Source organism: Neolamprologus multifasciatus, chromosome 23, assembly GCF_963576455.1.
Source record: "Neolamprologus multifasciatus chromosome 23, fNeoMul1.2, whole genome shotgun sequence".
In the NCBI taxonomy this organism is placed as follows: Eukaryota; Metazoa; Chordata; class Actinopteri; order Cichliformes; family Cichlidae; genus Neolamprologus; species Neolamprologus multifasciatus.
In genome coordinates, this window is record NC_140460.1 from 30,031,871 (window position 1) to 30,052,832 (window position 20,962).

General features: G+C 41.5%; 1 protein-coding gene across 2 annotated transcripts; it reads right to left on the reverse strand.

Moving 5' to 3' along the window:
* Positions 1–578: 578 nt before the first annotated feature.
* On the reverse strand, positions 579–15,694 carry LOC146491941 (uncharacterized). 2 transcript variants are annotated; one of them, XM_085150656.1, is made up of 5 exons: positions 15,049–15,694; positions 8,603–8,776; positions 7,738–7,994; positions 7,309–7,620; positions 579–5,431 (listed from the first exon to the last, which is right to left on the reverse strand). In XM_085150656.1, the coding sequence occupies exons 2-5, from the start codon at positions 8,748–8,750 to the stop codon at positions 4,343–4,345; spliced, it is 1,806 nt and encodes a 601-aa protein (XP_085006782.1). In that variant the 5' UTR covers positions 8,751–8,776; positions 15,049–15,694; the 3' UTR covers positions 579–4,342. The 2 variants fall into 2 exon arrangements, with proteins under 2 accessions (XP_085006782.1, XP_085006783.1); XM_085150657.1 differs by having other exon boundaries at positions 7,324–7,620; positions 15,049–15,693.
* Positions 15,695–20,962: the final 5,268 nt, after the last annotated feature.

The following is a 20,962-nucleotide window of genomic DNA, read 5'->3' on the forward strand; positions in this document are numbered from 1 at the left end:
TTTTTATCAGGATCACACACCTTCTGATTTATGCCAAATGTTTTGCCAAATAGCTCTTTGAGAATCACCTTGTTGGTGCAAAAAAATCTATTTTATGTGTGCAAAACTGTGATATCTCTGGCATTTCTTTTGTAGAGTCAACTAAAGAAAGTGGAACAAATTACATGTTTTTCATGACAGGCTGCTGTTAACTTTAAGAAAGTGCCTAAAATTGGTTTGTCAGTTATACGTAGACACAATACTGGTTCACACTTTGAACCTATTATTCATAGGTCAGTGTTAAGTGGCATAGCAACGAAAAGGGCTTCCTCTGAAGAGGGGCAGATACAAGGACTGCACTGAAAATGAGTGGAAAAGCAGCAAATACCCAAAGAAAAACTTTGAGAGATGTTCAGAAAGCCTGGGTTACTGCTAGTTTATAAAAATTATGAAGTTGATCATATCATTCACTTCTTTCATATCAATAGGCTTCCCTTATCGATGTGTTCTATTCATCCCTTACATACATTTTTTTGGTAGTTACTTTAAACCTTTAGCTAAAAGTAACAAATAAATTAATTAGGGTAAAGCTTTTATTTTCTAGTTTTTATGCAGTCTAAATCCCCAAAGCTGTAGCTTTGATTCAGACTTAATCCAGATCCAACACTTGAAATTGCTGGTGTATGAATAGCCTCTCTTTTGTTGTGAATTGCTTGCATAGTGATTCCCAACCACACAACAGTGTCTTCCCCACATTATGCAGAATCAAGTACTACTGACTACAAGATCCACACAGACGTGTTTAAGAAGGAAAATCTTGTGCTGGAACCCACAGGAAGAAGAGGTGAAGAGCTGAGACAACCCCCACCCAGCAACCCCCTCCAGTGCTTTGCTGCTCTCTGCTTCTCCCTGCCTGTTGCCTAGCAACCTAACATCACAGCTCCCTTGCCTGTGATTGATCAGCAGTCTCTGGGCTTGCTTACCCACAATACCTTGCTGGCAAATAGACAAGCAGTCACCCCCTCCTTCAACCCTCAGCACACGTTAAATTATATTAGAAATGGGAGAAGTCACATGGTGGCCTTGTTCCAGCTCAGATCCAGTGTATTGTTCTCATCATTGTCGGAGGATCACGAAGGACTGCCAAATGTTTGTTTAGCCTCAACTTTACACAGCACCTGCTGCAGGTGTTGTGTGTGCAGCAAGCCATGAAAATATTTCTATACATGAATAGACTGGCCAATAATACAGAACTTTCTCTTTCTCCTGTTTGAGCCTCACCCATAGAAGGTGTCAGTGAGTTGCTAGCTCACCACTGCTCTCTAGAGGTCCACTGGAAGAACTGGTGGGGTGTATTAAAGAAAACGAATTGCATGCATGATGACACAGCACTTAGTAAGACTGTTGTCTAAATGGAAAAGCACAGATGTGTGCTGACATCTAAATGTCCAGATTAACTTTACAGATCTTTTTTTCAGCTATCACTGCAGAAAAGATTAGTTCACCTCGTGTTTTTCATGTCGACAAGGAACAAAGGTTCTTGGCTTTCATGTCCAGATATATCAGCAGCATGCCAAGTGAAATAAATAGATGCCACCTGCTGGCAGCATTACATAGCTACATAATTTAAATTAGATTTTATGAACTTTTTGAGTGTACAAAAGACAGAGCAGAATTAATAAAGCACTCTTAAACTACAGTGGGTGTTAAAATTGATTTTATTCACACTTTCATGAAAATGTGCATTGTGTAAAAAGGAAGATACAGAACACGTGGCCCCCAGTTTTTGACAGTATTGATTATTCTCACTGGAAAAAAGCAGAAGTAGTTTCATCACTGATGTTCACAATTATCACTGTAAACTAATAAGTAATGCACAGACAGACCATTCTCTAATCTAAATATATGCTCCTTTAAGAGCTTAACTTAATGGTGAACATTTTGTGATAGTTTTAGGGGTGAGACATGTACAGTTTATTAGCAGTGTATAGCAGTGCTTTGAACAAAATACTAAGATCAGCATGGTAACATGTCAGCACTGCTAACATGCTGATGTTTAGCAGTTAGGCTATGTAATGTTTGTTATCTTCATTTGGTTTCTTAGCATGCTAACATTTGCAAAATAGCACAAAATACAAATCAGAGTTGGTGGTAATGACGATATCGGACCATGTTACATGTCTTCTCATAAGCTGTTTGCTCATTTTCTCTCTGTTGGCATGTCTTTGACTATTTTGTACAGTCAAAACAAATGCCTGCTGTAGCTGTTTGAGTTGTGAGGGTTGACTGTTATAGTAATCTTAAGATCTCTAATGAAAACCACAAAAAAGCTTTGTAAAGTTAAGCTGAACTACAGAATGAATAAATAATTCAAGGTTCAATATAAAAAAAAAATCATCCTAACTGTGGCAGGGGACCTTCCTGCAATGTAACACACGCCTACATAGTTTGCTTTTTAGGATCTTTGCTCTTAAAATTATGGGCGGACTTGCCATAGGCTCCATTGCCTTGTACAGTACCACACTCAAGGACAGCTGTACCCCCTTAAATATGCCCAGGCACAGCACAGAGCGATCATACTGGCAATCAGGGTAGGAATAGCCTTGTGTTATTATGCACTACTAGCGGTTGTGTGCATATGCACCTTTAGTCTTGGTAATTTAGAGAACAAAGCTTTCTAATAGATGTTTAAAGCTGCAAAAGCCTGACCAAACAGTAGCTGAAAGTGAACGGTCACAAGATGTAAAACAGTTTCCTGGTCTAAAGTCACATGTGCTTGTGCCTGTGACCATACCCAGCCCTTTGGCAAGCTGCAAACACTCCTACAAGTTGTTCTAGGTATGCTAACATGGGAAGATCAACTCTCATGTTTCTCACTTGACAGATGATAAACTTCTTCGGTAAGCCGATCACATGCGATACAGACGGAATTGAACAATCATTACCATCAACAATAAGATGGTGGCACAACACAAAAAACCCCCAAAACAAAACAAGCACCTCCAAATCTAATTTTGACTTGTCATAGATGCCAGTCACAACCAGAATGACCAACATGCGGTAATGACCAAAGACTGTACAACAAGCCATAAACTGTATGCTATATAGTTACAGGTACAGAAACACTGATTGATTGATTGACTGAGTGATAAAGATGAACTTTTTCCTAAATTTTTATACTCTTTAGTCCAAGTTGACGTTCCTAGAACAGTTTAGAGACAACGTGAACTCAAATTTTACAGTGCTGTGAAAAAAAGAGTATTTGCCCTCTTCCTTATTTCTTTAGTTGCCACTGGGGTTTTTGTTTTTTGCATATTTGTCACACTTGCATGTTTCAGTTCATCAAACAAATTTTAATATTAGACAGAGATAAGCTAGTAGAGATAAGAGTAAATTAAATGTCAATTATTTAAATGATGATTTCATTTATTAGGATTAAAAAAAGCTATTCAAGCTTACTTGGTACCATGTGAAAAAATAATTGCGTCCTAAACCTAAAAACTGGTTGTGCCGCCCTCTGCAGCAAGAACTGCACTCACACATTTGCACTAACTGGCAATGAGTCTTTCACGTTGCTGTGGAGGAATTCAGACTTGCTTTTCTTTGCATAATTGTTTGAATTCAGCAACAGTGAATGGTTTTTTGAGCATTTAAGCTCATGCCAAAGCACCTCAATCACTCCTCAGCACCTCAGCGACTCCAAAAACATTATTTGGGGATTTTTATTTAGCCATTCAGAGTTTTTACTGATGTGTTTTGGATCTTTGTCCTGCAGTATAACCCGAGTGAGCCTCAGGCCACAAACGGATGGCCAGATATTTAGGATTTTTGGAGAAGTCGTCAAGGTCCGGAAGCAGCAAGAAGGCCCAAACCATCACTCTACCAGTACCATGTTTGTCAGATAGTATGATGTTCTTTCTATAACATGCTGTGTTATTTTTATGTAATAGGACTCAAACCTCCAACAATTTCAACTTTGGTCTTGTCAGCCCACAAATCACCAATCACGTGGTTCACCAAGATATTTATTGGCAAATTCCAATGTCTTTTTGGTTAGCGATGATTTTCTCTTTGGAACTATCTCACAGATGCCATCTTTGCATTACTGTCTTTCTTATTGTTGACAATAGACACCCGGATACCTTTTTCCCCTTAATAACTGAAACCATAATTTCTAAACTTTGTTTATTTACTGATGTCTGAAAAATGTGAAGAAGACAAATGTTCACAGCACTGTACCATCTATCTGTCTTTTTCTGTGTCAAATACGTGACTCATTCTGTCTTTGAAAGTGCGTTTATCATAAATAAAGCAAACTTCAATTCTTGACCGCATATTTCCACATGTTAACTGATCTCTCTTTTCAGACACTCTTTGATGATGTCATTTGACCATGTGTCTGCGGTCCTGTTTCCTCCTGTGCAGGCTCTGCTCTCTCCTCCCCTGTCTGCTCCTCAGACTCAGCAGGATGCTCAGCCTGAGAGTCATGACAGTCTGGATTGTTCCAGAGGTCTGTTGAATGAGGTTGTTCATCAAGTACACCAGCAGGGGCAGTGTTAGCCTCACGCGTCTCTACATGTGAGCAAGTTTGGAGTGGCAGGGACTCTGAGAAATGGCGAGGAGTGCTGTGCTGCTCTGTTTGGCAGTGGAGTTCTGTGTTTAGTTCTAATGCAGACTCTACTGTGGGGAGCGTGGGTGTGCTGCTGACATTTTCACTGTGGAAAGCAGGCGTGTCGCTCACAGAGCTGTTTCTTTGATAGTGCTGCATGGGTGGAGTGGTGTGGAAGAGGTTACTGAGGTTCATGAGTGTGCTGTTAGAGTAACTCATCACAGAAGGAAGTGGAACAGAGTAGGGTGCAGGATTTGTTCCATGTAGTGAACAATCCCAGTCTTCCTCCTCATCGTCTTCTTCTCCTTCTTCCTCCTCCTCCTCCTCTTCTTCCTCATCATCTTCCTCATCCTCCTCATCTTCTTCTCCCTCCTCAGGGTCAATTGTTTCCAAGCTGTGTGTGCTGCAGTCCGACAGCCCACTGCAAACACTGCTGCCATCTTCATCATAAGCTTCATCTTCTTCTTCCTCATCGTCATCTTCTTCCTCTTCTCCCTCCTCCGCCTCTTCTTCCCCTTCTTCCTCATCCAGATGTGACTCAGTGTCACCTGTGTTCTGAAGCTGCATGATGTGAATGTGTTGCGTGCTGCTCATCAGTGGAAACTGCAGGTTTGGCTGCTGCTGCTGCTGCTGGACCAAGGTGGAGTCTCCGTGGTAACTGTTGCCATTGGTTACAAGCTGCTCTGGCTGCTGATAGTGCTCCTCGCGGCTCTTCTCCAGCTCCAGCTTCATGATAGTATGCAAGAAGTGGGTGCGCACCCGGACCGGGTTGAACTCCAGGCGTCCAGTGGTATTGCTGCAGCCTTCCTTGGTGCAGCCACAAGGGAAGGACATGCGATCCACCTACAGACAGAGTGATACACAGTGCAGAACACAAGCAAATTAAAGTGAGCTGCCAATCAAAGCTGATCATGCATGAAGAGAAACAGCAGATTCTACTCAGAGTGTTATTAATATCATTAAACAAGAGCGTGCAGCCAAACTTTGTGAAGCCAGAACACCTTAATCACTCAAGATTTACTTCTATGTGTCTGAAAAAAAGACTACCATGCCTAAAGCTCCAGATCTTTTTGTATGAATTCAGTAATGCATAACACAAAATAACATTGCTGCTGTTCTAAGATTCTGAAGGACGGGGCTTTAAAACGTCCATCTGAGCATGCACAGACTGTACATAAAAGATGGACACCGTGACAGCTCTCTGCCACTGGTCCCAGTTTTGTAGCCTAAAGCATTTTGATCAGCATCATCTCAGTTTTTTATTATGTGATGTCACAAATGTGGGGTAGATGTGACAGTGAAACGGTGGACAATGCACACTCATACTTTAGCGATGCATCAGTCATAGAGTTGGCTGTTGCAAAAGCACAACTTTATTTTTCTTCAGGACACAAATAAAAACATCCTGTAGAAAATAAATATCTAGTTCTATTCAGTAAGACTTGAAATCACTTGCAACCACAAACTCATCAGAAAAGTGTTCACTGAAAACATGCACCAAGCGAACAAGGGACTTCTTACACTTTGACTTCTATACGACTAGCTGAAAGTGATCTGAAAGAACGTGTCATCCAGGGAAGGACTTTGTTTTGAAGTTGTTTTGCTTTGCATGTTTGCTGTGTTTTGCTGTGTTTCTATGTGGAGTGTTTTATTCTTATGGTTTTATTGCATGTTTTTATTGTATATATTAACTTGTCCCGGTGAGACTCCGCCCACTTCTAATCACTAATTGGATGCACCTGGGAGGGCACCGAGATGAATAAGAGGGCCTGGCAGACCACAGAGAGGAGGCATGAGAGACAGAGCAGGAGAGATGGTGGAGTAGATGGTGGCAGGCGGCGGCGTTGGTGCAGGTTGGTGTGGGTTGGTGTGCAGTACGTGCGTAGAGAGGCAGAGGGAGCTGTGCTGCTGTTGGAATAGCTGGATGCCAGAGGACGCTACGGTGGGGAATTAGTCGGCAGCGAGACAGCGCCCTACCTCCCACGGGCAGACCACAGTGCTGGCGTGACACAGAAAAGCGGCGGGCAGAGTTAGGAGCTATGCCCATTTCCGGTGTAAGTCCCACGACATATCGTGCTGCAGTAACCCGGCCCACTAGAAAGAACGGTGACTGTCGCTGCCCCTCTTCTAGTATTCTGGAGTGGAGAGACAGACGGGCCGGCTGGTGACGCCGCCGGGCTTTGCCTTGCCCCGCTCCGATTTCCTGGATTTTAACGTTGTGGCTGGCGACACCGGACTTTCAATGCTTATGTTTTATTAGTTTTTATTGTGTGTTCTCCCTGGCCACGGTTGTTTTAATTCATTTTAAAATTTTAACTGTTTTTGTATAATAAATTATATTTTATAGTTCTATTCCCTTGGCGGCTCCACTGCTCCGTCCGTTTTTTGGAGGGTTTCCCTCCTTAGAATAACACCTGTTAATCCACCATTACAATGCAGATATAAACGGCAATGAAATGGCACCAGAGACTTTTCAAATAATTCTTAAAAATAACTGCTTAAATAAGTAACTTGTGAAATTTGAAAATGGTTACAGACTTGTTCTAGAGTCTGTACCCTGCCTCTCACGGTTTTTGGGATAGACACCAGGACTCTAAACTGGAAAACTGATGGATGGGTGGAAACTTGTATGCCAATTTATGCAATGAAAATAGCCAAATTTAACATTTTACTGCACAGACAGACATTGACAACATTTTAGTATTATAGCTGGGCCTCACCACAGTTCCATTTACCTGGCACTTAATGCCGGCCAGGCTGCAAGCACAGGTCTCGGGATCACATATTCCCTGGCAGCGACACCCACACTCCTCCCGGGACATGCGCAGGGCACGCAATTCATGCTTCTCTTCCACATCAATGCGACGGACACCAGAGGCACGGAGAAGAGTACGGCGCCTTCTAGTAGTCAGAGGCTGGAGGAAAAAGTAATCGTCCACCTCTGTGTTGTCCACATCCAGGTCATCTTCGGAAATGTCATCGATTGTGAGTGTATCTGCTTCCAAAGATGACACAGTACCATTCTTGGTCAGCTGGAGGATAGGAAAACAAATAGAAACAAACAAATTAAGACTGAACCATGGATGTTAGCCCACACAGAAATTATAACCCCTGGGATAAATAAGGATTCACAGAGTCCTTGTACTGACTTTGAGTTTGATTGCATTAAGTTTCTCCTCTTTCAGATGGTCCCTCAACATCTTCCGGTGGCTCCGTTTCTGTTCCATGGCAAACTCCCTGAGAGTGAATTGTCTCACCCCACTGTGACGTGGTGACATCCCCAGGGTGCTGCCTCCCTGTGTGGGTACACTGGTAAAACCCTGCCGCCGGTTGAAATAGTAGACTGTGACGCTTTCAAAGTGCACATTATGACCTCGTAGTCGCTTTGACTGCTGCTGGATGGAGGCTAAGATTAAAACCGAGAGGGTTGACAGTTAAGATTTGTTGATAGAGGCGCTACTAAATGCTAGTTAAAGCATAACCTTTGCTAACAAGTTTCCATGACTAAAGCTTTAAACAGAGTTTAAATATCTTATCATGTGACTGTAGGCTTTAAACAAGGGCATATTAAAGTGTAATGTAACAGTATAACAAATACAGAAAAAGCCATACTGACCAGGCTATACACACTAATTGCCTTTATTCCCCTTTGTTTCTTTTTCTATTTTTGTAATATTAAGCAAGGCAACCTTGATGTAGCAACAAAACTACTTATACTTTTGTGGTTATATGCTGGAGTGAACATAAGAAAAAGTGGTCCTAAACTTAATCCTTGCGGGACTCCACACCAGATGAAAGTATATGACTCCCTTCTTAGTTTAAACATAAAATGGTAAAGAGGACATAAACCAATTGAGATAAAACATTGTTTTCTTTACTCATAAATAAAATTGTCACCACATATATTAGGTTTAAAGTAGAGGATTAAAGGAGTCAGCAAATTGCAGATCACAACAGCAATTTCACTTTGTTAAATGAACACAAAACAGAAGTCATGTGGTAGTGATGTCTTACCATCCAGCAAGCTGGAGGGGACAGAATGGTTGAGGCTGTCACTGCTGTTACCACTGTCACTGCAGGATACCTCATCATCATCAGACCCTTGCACTGACAAATAAGGGGCGGGGTCATCATCAAGCTTCCTCTTCAAGATCCCACTCATCCTGTGGTTCCTCCAACTGGTTAGACCTGAGCAAAGCACATTTAAATTTATAGAAGACATCAATTTAATTTGTGCTGGACATGGAAATTATTTGTATTTTCAAACACACAAGCAAACTTGTTTTCATGGAGTCCTTTCATTAAAAATTGACCTATTAAGCTAACTTGTCAGTCATTTACAATTCAACAGATTTTTTTCTGCAGTTTTCACAAAGCTCATTCATTCCATTTTCCCCTGGAATATTTTTAATCTAATTTTATATCTTTGGCAAGATGAAATATAGACAACATAACCCAATATACTACATTAACGTGTAATAAAATAAAATATTTACATTAACGATGGTTCATATAGGTATTATATGTGCTTATAGTGGCAAAAAACTGAGAATTTGCTCTAGCTTTGCATCTCCCCTAAGGGCTTTTCAGTGTTTTAGTATTTTTCACCTTTGCCCTGGAAGACTGAAACTGATATATAAGATGGCAATATGATGATATATTGTGTTTCCACTGTCCTTAATATAGCAACATTTTACAAACATACAAGTTTTTTCCAGCATCTCATGCAAAATTATTACATTGAAATAACATGGCAATGGTCATTCCTGTAGAAATTAAAAGCACCCTACACACTGTGTCCTCTGCTCTTTCACAGAAAAAATGCCCATTTCATGCATTTCTAATTTGCCAAAGCCTAAACTGCAAACTATAACTTCTGTAAAACCTAAGTTGCTATTAGTATTTCGACAGGACTGGTGGACTGTTACAAAAAACCTGTGAATTTTCCTTCTCCAGTAAGTAACTAATAAATATATTGTCAAGTATGGAGGGTTTTTTTTTATTTCTTTGTGAGCTCATTTGTGCTATAACTTTGAACATTTCATAATTTCATAATCTGTTTGTTCATAGTGCAGTTCTACATGTCAAATGTGACTAATTTATTGTGATGAAAAAACAATTTCTGCTCATATTTGCTTTTTAATATAATTTATTTCTTTTCTTCTTGTAAAGCCAGGGCACAAAATTAGTCGACTTCATGTATCTTCATCATTGAACGATTATGACATCTAGACTGATCAAATTTACTTCGCTCTTTAATGATCTTGTATTTCTTTTTACAGTTTTTTCAAATATAGTTGGCTAGTAACTGGTCATCTCTTTCTTATGTTTACTTTATTTATTTATAATTGCTTCTTTGTAAACAGACAAAATTTATTAAAAATCCCAATCTGCAATTAATACAATACAAAATACTGCATAGAGTGCACTATACAGGTCATCGAATGTTTAAGATGGGCTTTACATCCGCCAACAACTGCTCACACTGTCAAGGCAATACACCAGACAGTTACATCCACGCTCTTTGGTTCTGTCCACCAGTGCAGAAGTTTTGGCACGAGATATGTGAGGACTTATCAAAGTGTCTGAAATGTAAAATTCCAACCTCCCCTTTAGTATGCTTGTTGGGAAATTTGGATGATGTCACTACAGAAATTAATACAGTCCACATGGTTTTTATTGCCCTATGCATCGCCAAGAAAATGGTCCTCATGAACTGGAAAAATAAAAATAATCTTAATTCTAGCCAATACAGAAACTATCTAATAGATCACATTAGTCTCGATATAGCCTCTGCCACCACATTAGATCAATCCCTCTGGGCTCCTTTGATCGGCTCCATCACCTAGCGGGGGTGGGGGGTCGTGGTTTGGTCCCGCCTTGGCTATTGTGGTTGATGTGGAGGTTGGGATGGGCTTAGGGCACCTGGAGGACCCCTAGAGACGTTATCCCTGGAGGGCTTAACCCGGGGGTTGTGTTCATAACCTGGTTAGTGGCTCTGGTCGCTCTCAGAGGTTGTTCTCCTCGTGGCCGCGTGCAGCGGGGCTGGAGGATGGTCTGTGCTGGCGGACGTAGGTTACTGGCCTGGTGGCCTGGCTGCCCCTGAGTGGATCCGGGGCGGGCGTGGGGGTTTGGGGTTCGGGGGTGCTTCGCCTCCGTGCTGGGGCTCTGGCTGGGCCTTGGGGGCTTCGGTCCTCGTCGGTGTGTCGCCGAGGTTGTGGGCGGGTGGGTGCACGGGGGCTCAGCCCTGGCGCAGGGGGCCTCTTGTGCATCGGCCTAACCGGGGGGCTCTTGAACTGGCAGGGAGGTTGTTCCATCTTTGCAGGAGTCCACTCTGCAGGTGGGGGAGAGACATAGGAGAGGTGGAGAATAAACTTAACCTGGGTGTCTGTGTCTTGTGTAGTCTGGGAGATGATTGAATGTTGGGGTGGGTACAGTTTCCTCTGCGGTGGGGTGGAGTGGGCTGCCCCGGGTCCTGTGGGGCTTGGCGGTGTTGCTGCCGTAGGCCCCGGTCTGGATGGGCCTGGGCTCCCTTGCCTTGGTGGATACCAGAGGACGGGGGTGCATATTGGGGTCAGCGGGGGAGCTGGCCCTAGGGAGGGACACCCTCCCCTCCCTTCTTTTCCTCCCCATCCCCGGCTGCCTCCCTCTTCACGCTCCACCACACCCACCCACACAGGTAGGGCTTTGGGGTGCGGGTGTGTCACCAGGGTGCAGGGGAGACATTCCCCCCCCCTCTGTCCTCTTCTGGCCACCTGTGCCTCAATTTTATCTCACAACTTAGACATCCACATTACTTACACTCTCATAACACACACATATATATATATATAGGGCCTTGAGGGTGGGCACGTTAACGGCGTCCAGTAGACGGTCTGTGTATTCAAACCTGCCTCTGGCGCCGGTGCCCACCTCTCAATTTTAAATCCATGTAGACATTGAGGGTTCTCGGGAGGGGCCGTGCTAACACCTGCTGCTCTCTGGCAGCAGCACCATGCTCTCCCTTGTTTTAAATACACTTTAGAGCAACACGCAGCAACACTACACTTGAGCGGGAGGAGGGAGGTATGGGGTCTTAACACACCCCTGTTCTCTGCTAGCCATCGGGGCGGGGGGGCTGGGAAGAGATGCTGGCTGTCCGATTGGCCTCCCTGCTGCTGCGGAGCCTGGGGCGGTCTGCTTGCCTCCACCCCGGAGGGAAGGGTAACATCTCTTGGGTCTGGGTGCCGTTTCCATCTCTGGGGGCGAGGATACCTGGACCCGGGGTATAGAGTATGTTTGGGGAGTGTGATTGTGTGTACATGTCCATTTACGTTTATTCCTGCGTTGGGTGAGTGCTGAGTGTTTGTATATGTGTGCATGAGGGTGGGAATGCATGTCTGTGTCTGTGTGTGCCTGTTTGTCTGTGTCTATATGTCAGGTCGGGTCTTAGACTCCACCTCTCTGGGAACTCCAAGGCCCTCCAAAGTGTGGAGGCCTATCTCCCCTCACCACACTCCCTGCCGGTGACTGATGCCCTCAGGGGTCGGTGCGTTGGTGGTTCTTGGTGTCCGGGGCTGGGCGCTCAGGTATGTACCAGCTCACTCCCGGTGACTACTTGGCGGGGCCTGGCGCCTGCTGCTCGGTCAGGCCTCTTCCGGGGCGCGGGGGGCCCTCGGGCCTCCGGCCTCTGTGCCTGCGGCTCGGTTCACTCTGGCACAGCTGGCTGCCGGCAGAGCCGGCGGGCACGCCGGTGCAGCCCCCTCTAGCTTCTGCCCGGTGGCTACTGGGTGACCCCTCATCTGGGGATCCTCAGCCCTTCCCATGAAGGTGGCACGGATGCCCCTCCGGTGGTCCTCCTTGGGCTCTTGCACTCTGGGGCCTCTGGATGTCTGGGGCCTGGATCTCCTCCATGCCTGCTTCATGCCCTGGGGGACAGGGCTATGGCTCTCTACATCCTCTAGCAGACCATTACATGGGGAAACCATTTGAATACAAGCGCGCCGATCCACACAGGTGTGCACATGGGTGTTCACTATTCGTAGACTTAAATCACACCTTTCTTGGCTGCTACTTCAAAGCACATTGTGCGCTGTCTGTCCTGCGTGCTGCACAACAACATTCAATATTTAGTATTTACTGCTGTTTACACTTAGCTAGATTAATGCGATGGTGTTGTGTATAGTATGTTGCATTGTTTTGTTTTTTTTTTTGCTTGTTTTCTATTCTTTTTCTCTCAACAGGTGATCCCGGAGATATTTTTTCTTCCCCCCTTTCTCACTGTCCCTCTCCCCTTCTGTTTTTCTTTTCCTTCCTCTTTCTTTCTCCCTTTCCTATCCCTCACTCATGTCTGTCCCGTCTGTAACAACTGAAAATAAAATAAATAATAAAAACAAAGGTCGATCAAATGGACCAATACGGCAATGCCATGATGATCCATTTGGCAAAATAAATCCATTGGGTATCCTTGTTGGTCTTCAGACAACAATTCTGACGGCTAAAGAACCAAATGGGACAGGCGAAAAAAAAAAAAAAAAAAAAAAAAAAAAAAAAAACAGACAAAATTTGTTTTCTGCCATCGGGAGCAATATGTATGAAATACTAAGTATTCTGTGGAGTTTAAATTTTGTTACTTAAACTTGAAACTACAAAAATAAAATCCTCTCATAGAAAAACTTACATTTATTCAGCTTGTTTTTAAGGCAGTCGGCTTGGATGTTTCTTTTTAGTAATGTCAACTAATTAGAATTTACAGACACAACTGTCACACATTTAGTGATGAAGGCTAATGGGACTAAAGGCAGCAGTGAGCGAGCATAATGATACTTCAGTATTTCAGTACAAGTGGATTATCGTTGCACCAAAAAAACTCAACAAAGCTTTGATGAGTTTTGTTTACAAGTATGCTAGGTTTTCTTGACAAGCGGAGGTCATCATACAGAACAGGTCCATCACCATGTTCATAATAATGCTGGAAATGCCGTTTTTTTGTTGTTGTTTTGTTTTGTTTTGTTTTAACAAATTGAATCCTTTCTTTCCAATGGCCATGTTCAAACCAGGTCAGGTAGCACCATTCATTCATGTTTGACTTATTTTGGACAAAAGAATACTTTCCTCAACAAACCAAGAAGACGAGAACTTCTTGTCCAATGAGATATTAGGCAGCATGGTAGTGCATTAGTTATGTGTTGCATAAATAGTGCTTTGCTCTATTTGGCTGTAGGTGTGGGCATGCATTACATTATATACATTAAAAGTACTGCATGAATATGAGTTAAAAAGGTAAATGCACATTGAAGTATAAAACCAGAAAAGGGTGATATAAATCCCCGTCTTTTCCATTCATTGACAGTGACAAATATCTTGGATCTGTGATATCTTTGATACTATGAAATGGACACAGTACTGCTTAATTATAAAGAACATAATACAAAATGTTGTACTGAACAATGTAAATAAACAAAGCAAGGAACAACGATTTTAGATTTCACCAATGTAAAACCTACATTTTAAACCTGCTAAGCTGGGCTCATTAAATATTTTTTTTCAAGAAATCCAGTCTTGTTATTTGGCTGCCTTATGCAGAAACTGTCTCCCCACCACTGGGTGTTTTCCAGTGACCTTGCCAAATTCTGTGATACCTCAAAAATGGGGAGAATTTTTCACAGATGATGTGTTGAGCTCATTAAAATTTTAATGAACTGATATTCCTTTTCATACTGGTTGATTCTATAGGAAATTGAAAGTACACCAACTCTCGAGGGAGATAAGAGGTTATTTTGCACACTATGAGTTCTCCCCCACATACTGGAAACGCAGCTAATCAGGAGAGGGGTGTCTTTTGCCAGCCTTGTGGACTTTTGACAGTTGATGGTTACATTTGAAATTCATGAAGATTGTTGAGCTGACTGCTTGGACTGATGCTGGATTCCATCATATACGACATAGCTTAATGCTAGGCCAAGCTTTCCCTTGCTGACAGGCATTGTCTCCCTTCCCTTACAACCTGCTGCTATTCAGTTTTTGTTTTCTGTGACTTCTCCTGTATTCCCTCATTCCTCACTATTCTCTTCCCTCATGGTATCATAAAATGTTCCAATTTCCATCTCCAGGCTCCCACGTATGCTTCTGTCCTCTTACTTTCAGAAAGAACACCAATGAAATCAAAGATTTGTAATAGAAGACAGCGTGACATGTTTCTGTATATTTGATGCCACAGAAGGTTTTTCTTTCACCTTAACATCTGTGGTTGAGATCTGACAGAGTACACACACACATGCACACACATCTAAAAGCCTGCTCAAACATCTGCATGTAAGCGCATCCTCCCACTCTCCATACATGTCCACATCCCAGTCCCTGACATGGGAATTCTTATTGACAAATGTAAATCAGCATTATCCTGTAATGTGAAAGCTCACAGAGCCTGTGATGTTTGATACTATAAAGGCTTTTTGTGAGTCTGTATGACTGTCACTGACCTGTTTCCTTAGCTTGTCTTTGGTTTCCAGGAAGTCCTCTTTGACTCTCTCCTCTGCATCACACAGTATTCACCAGCAGCAGCCAAACATCCCCATGTGTCGTGATGATGCAGGGAGCGTTGCCATGATGCCAGCTCTCTCTCTTTCTTTTTTTAAAGCAGCTTCTGGCACTATTGTGCAGCACTGAGCACCTCTGTTTCTATCGCTATCTTATGCCTTCTTTCTTTCCGCATTCATTCTATATGCTCATACTCTGAGGTCCCTCACTGCCTGATTCTCTTCTGCTTCTGCTCACCCCTTTCCTCTCTCTCCCTCGCTTTCACCCTCTCTCTCTTTCTTTCTCTCTCCTCACAAATACTTGTTAGCTTGGTGCTGCTGCCGGCTGGAAGCACTGGAGCTTGACTGAGGTGAAGCAAGCCCTATGAGATCACAGAGAGAAAGGAGGAGTAGTAGATGTGGTGGTGGGTGTGATGGAGTGGGGGTTGAACATGGAGGTTGTGCTATGTGAAATACCTCCTATTATTCTTCAGCAGAATTTTTGATGTAAAAGTACATGCATTAAATTTTGCTGCTACTGCACAAAGTGATATCAGGTTGGCTACCTACTATCTGAAATGTATACATTTGCTGGAGTAGTTAGAATGAAAAAATGCGATGTGCGTTTTGCTTTGTGTCATTTCTTGTTTTTGTTTCTAAAGCCCATTTGACTTACAATATGATAACGAGATCTGAGGATTTAAGAGGAAAAACAAGATTTTTGAAAGAGATGTTGATTTCAATGAGACTTTGACTTTTAAAATAATGTAATTTTAGTTGACATGGTAATATATATAGCATATAATGTATCTTTCTGTCACTAAGAAACTAAATTGTTGATGGAAATAACATTTTTACCTTGCTAACAGAGCCATATGTTTTTCCTATGCTAAAAGTATCGTGAGCATTGGAACAACAGTGTACAGAGAACACACTCATAAAGGTTAGGGATAATCTTATGGACAACAGTGGACTGATCTCTGCTCGTGTTCTGTTAGACCTCAGTGTATCTCTCAAAGTCATTGCACTGCAGTGGTTTGAATCATATAAATATCCAGTTTGCACATGTAAGTGGGGAGTCTTAGTCACACACTAAAGCTAATTATGGAGTTCCACAGGGTTTTGTGCTAAGACCAGTTCTATTTACATTATTCAGTATTATTAAAAGCCGTAGCATTTGCAGAAGATACACAGCTTTATCTATTCATGAAGCCAGATGCCACAGACCAACTGGTTAAACTACAGAAGTGTCTTAAACATGTTAAGGCTTGGATGACTTCTAATTTGCTGCTTCTAAATTTGGATAAAACAAAGACTATTATACTCGAAAAATCTTTCAACAAAAGGGTGTCTAATAGGATACACTGGATAGCATTTCCTTGGCTTCCAGTAGGACTGTGAGGAATCTTGGAGTCATGCTGTTGCTCTAAAATTTAGGTTGTAATTTTTATTAATGAAGTACTAGTAGGTACTACAAAAATTGACAATAGCTAGTTTTAGAGCAAAGTAGAAACCTATTATACTGTATTTGATACTGTACCCTTTTTTCAGAAAGGAGACACAAAATTCTACTTGGAGCATGTTTATGTAATTTACACGCAGGTATCTTTAGGGTATTTTAGGGGAAAGGGAACACAACTGATTACCAGAGGTGTGGGCTGTATTGGAGTATCATAACCTCCCCTTCTTACATTATAATTACAGACTTTGGGCCTCAGAGCAATTTTGGCAACTTGTCAGGTGAATCAGAGGGGAAAAGCAGTGCTCTGCTCAAACTATATAAAATGGGGATGGGTACTGCTGGCTTCAGCTGAGTCATTAATCAGACGGTGGAAGGTGTGTCAGTATCTCACTGTCACAACTTCTGTAAAAGAAGCAGACTCTCTTAATTAGGGGAAAGACTAGGACATCACTGGAATACAGTCACTGTTAAAGGAAAAATAGCTTTAGTTTAGTTTTAGGACTGTCTTGGTTGACACATCTCTGCATAGGGGTTTGGGTCGGGGACTCTGGATTAGCAGGCTTGAGTAAATGGGGTTCCCCTTTTTAGGAAAGGCCATAGGGTGTGTTCACATTGCATGAAAGATGGATAGATTAGGTAAATGATTTACAAACAATTATTAAGTTGAAATGTCTAATAGATAAACTTCCATTGTTAGTGAACCTGTTAACTGTAACTGCTAACTATATAGTTTATTCTCACTTTATTCGGTGAAATCATGCACAAGCACAAAATGCCTGGGCAGAGTACAGAGGAGAAAACTGAAAGGGTTTTTTTGTTGACTAGTGCTACTGTGACTGCCTACCATGTTAGCAATTATCCAGCAAATTGCAGCTGTTTAGCAAACATCCCTTTACACAGTCTCTCAGTATAGATATATTCAACCCATGAGTAAATTCACTCAATTAGTAAGTAGAAATGTCACACCATTGCCTTTTTAAACCAGTTTATATTGTACCTTACATAGTGCTTTGGAAAATACACATTATAATACATGCCAGTTGCTTTTGAAAAATATGATTAACTACCCAACCCCTACCCCACAAGTCCCTAAACATAGTTGCTATAGCAATGCCAGACTTTGAATGGAAAAATATCAGGAATAAAGCTAGAGCCTCAGCCTTGAGTTTGAGCACACAGCCAGGGAGCGAGTTAAAATGATTCTGTTTCATCAGTCGAAGGGGAAACAGCATGGATTCATACAGAAACCTATTCTTTAAATTAGCTTTACAATATTATGACCTGGTTGATAATTATGGATGAATTTTAATGAGTGCATTTAAGGAAGGTGTGTAAAAATCGTAAACATGAATGAATAAAATGATCTGTCAGTTGGAAGATAATTGCACTGCATTATGTGATCGAATAGCTGATTATCTCTCACCACGAGCCAGTCTGATAATTAGTTTAAAGTGTGATTAAAAAGTGTGGGAGTTTGACATCAGTCAGGTTGTTTTTTGTATAGTTTCTTGTTTTAAACCAAAAGTGCACATTACAATACACTATCAAACACCTTGCATGAATTAATGTGCATGTTTTGCATGCGTGCAGTTAAAACTAATAATAAGTTAAATACTAATAATTAAAACTAATAATAATAAGGTGTCATTTTTTAAACATATTTATGTGAGAAACTAATACATGACCTGCACTGGTTGTTCCAGACGAATATTTCTTTTGGTTTTGTGTCCTGAATTGCCCTATTTTCTCCTGGCAAGGATAGAGTGGTAATGTGCGGGAGAGACAGAGTGATCCTTCCAATCAGCTTCCATGGCAACAGGCCACCGGGGGGAGGGAAGGGAGGATGAGGGACTTTGGAGGTGGAGGAAGAGGAGGAGGCAGCCAGAAGGGTTGTGGGGAGGTGGGGGCTGGGAGGTGGTAGAATCTAATGCTGAAGCATGAGGGGAAGGCTGTGAGAGGTCTGGTTTTTCACAGAGAGAAAAAAAAAACTGTGTGTGTGTATGTGTGTACTTTGAAATCTGAACAAAAGCGGAGAGTTAAAATAACTGCAGCAGAGCCTTCATTATGTTTCATTCTGTTTAATAAAGGATATATATATAATATATGTAAGGATACATTACAATGTCGTGTAATGTATGGAAAGTATGACATGTACAGAAACACTGTAATTGCTAGCTATCCAATCCACATATAACGAGTGATGTCTGAGCTGCTTTGCCTCCTAAGGCCACTAGATGGACTGTAATCACGATAACCCAAACATTTTTCCATTCCCAATACTGTTATCAGATATACCACACACAGTATGTATCTGGTACTTTTCCCTTTAAGGGGCCAACAGTGTTCAGTCTGCATCTAATTAATGAGTTCAGGCTACCTATTTGACCTCATGGTAACTATGTGCCATTTCAAAAGACACAGTTACCAAAAATGTGCCTGCATGTTCCTAAGAATCTAACAGCTTATTAGATTTCAACGTGCGGTATCAGGAGAGGGTCGGTACTGGTCAAAAAGAGTTTAGTTAACAGACATGGCTGTATTCTCAGATCTTAGTGGGCATATATGGTTACAACCAACAAAAAATGTAATTTGTAACAGACAGCTTGTTATATAAAATATACATATATAAAAATCATACAGACATATTAACAAAGCACTTTTTAAACTAAAAAGAAATCAAAAAATTTAAAGCTATTTTCTTCTCATGAAAAATGTTTGAAGTTTGAAAAACTGAGAATTTTTGCTGTTTTGCCTGAAGCAATGACATCAATGATTGATCAGCTGCCAGTCTGTCACAGTGATTTGTGTCTCCAACTGTGTTCTGTGTGTTTTTTTGACTACTGGTCATTTTGCATCACTTTGAATCTCCTTGTACTCCTTTTGTCATGTCTGTTGGCAGGTTTATTTATTTTATTTTGTTACCTTCCCCAAGCTGATACTTTCGGTAGCATTTACGTGTCATTCTGTCTGTAAACACAAAGGTTTTGAATGAATTCTGGTATAACTTTGTAGGGATGTAGAGTGGGGTCATGTTAATAATCTATTAAAATTTAAAGTACAGCCACCAAGGTCTGATTCGTGATTCGCTGATTTTGGTCCTCTAGGTCTTTGCTGTGTAGAACCATTTAATGGCCTTAATAATAGAGAATGACCAACATTTATTACCAAATCGGTGGTAATAGCAAGTAAACAAGTACTGTCTCATTATTCTGATGACAATTTTTCTCAGTGGCCAGTTGACCTACAAATGATTTCATAGCCCTTCTGCTTACTAACCATTTAACTGAAGTGATTGCCGCAGCCCTCAGCCCTAATATGTCATGCCATCAGTGACCAGCAGAGGGTGTTCTTTGTCAATGATGCCATCTTTGCTTCAGCTTGAGTCAGGAGCTCATAATTAACTCTTTGTCCTGTTTTGCTGCCTGGCTGGGTGTAATTATTTCCCCAGCGACTCAGTCAAAGGACTCAGCGGTCTCGCTGCACGGTAAATGAGAGATCTGGTTGGACTGAGGGAACTGGTTAACATTGGGCACAAAAATGTAAGAGAAATAAAAAATATATAATAATTGTGCTGTAATTTAATTTTCCCCAAACATAAACATTTCTGGCTGATAGATCTGAGGAAGGTCAGAATCTGTGTATTAACAGATTTCTAAATCAGACATAAGAATGCTGGACATAATGAAAAGTGGTGTGTGGGGCTGAAAATATGCAGATGCATTGGAAAATAGCATTCCGAGCAGATTAAAAGCCTGGCTCACAGTTTTATTTTCCTGCCTGGATCCCTCACTGAGACATTGTGGTATGGTCATTTCCACCCATAATATTCAGCTCACATTAAGTTATCAGTGACATACAGCATTTCCTGCTGGACATCGTGTGGGCAAGATTCTGACAGAAAAACAGGATGTTAGCTGTAGAAAAATGTGCTGAGGGAAATCTGTGTACACGTTTCTACAGCTAACATTTGTTAGTTTGGTTTATTTGATTTTCTGGCTCAAGAATTGTCTGTTTATAAGAATAAGAAAATACAAAGAGGAACACATAGCTTTTTCTTATCTGTTATCAGTCTGCATCAAATCTATTCTTAGTATTTTGAACAGTGGGCAGCTCCAGTATGGCTAAGGTCCCTGGAATGAACTTTTTATCTTACAAGTGGTTAAAAGAAGAAGAATATTTTTTAGAATTTATCAGAACATATTTAAATGATTTCTTGGGGGAAAGAAAAGAGATGATTAAGGTTACCTACAACCACTGCTATTTTTGTTTTCATTTCAATCTATTTTCTGTTTCCCACAGTCTTGTTTTATCATAATTGTATTGCAAAGTAAAGAAATATAAGTATCATTAATCTACTAGTGGTAACTAGCTTTGCAACTGTTTTAGACAGCCCAGCAGTACCAGTAGGGTTTTTAA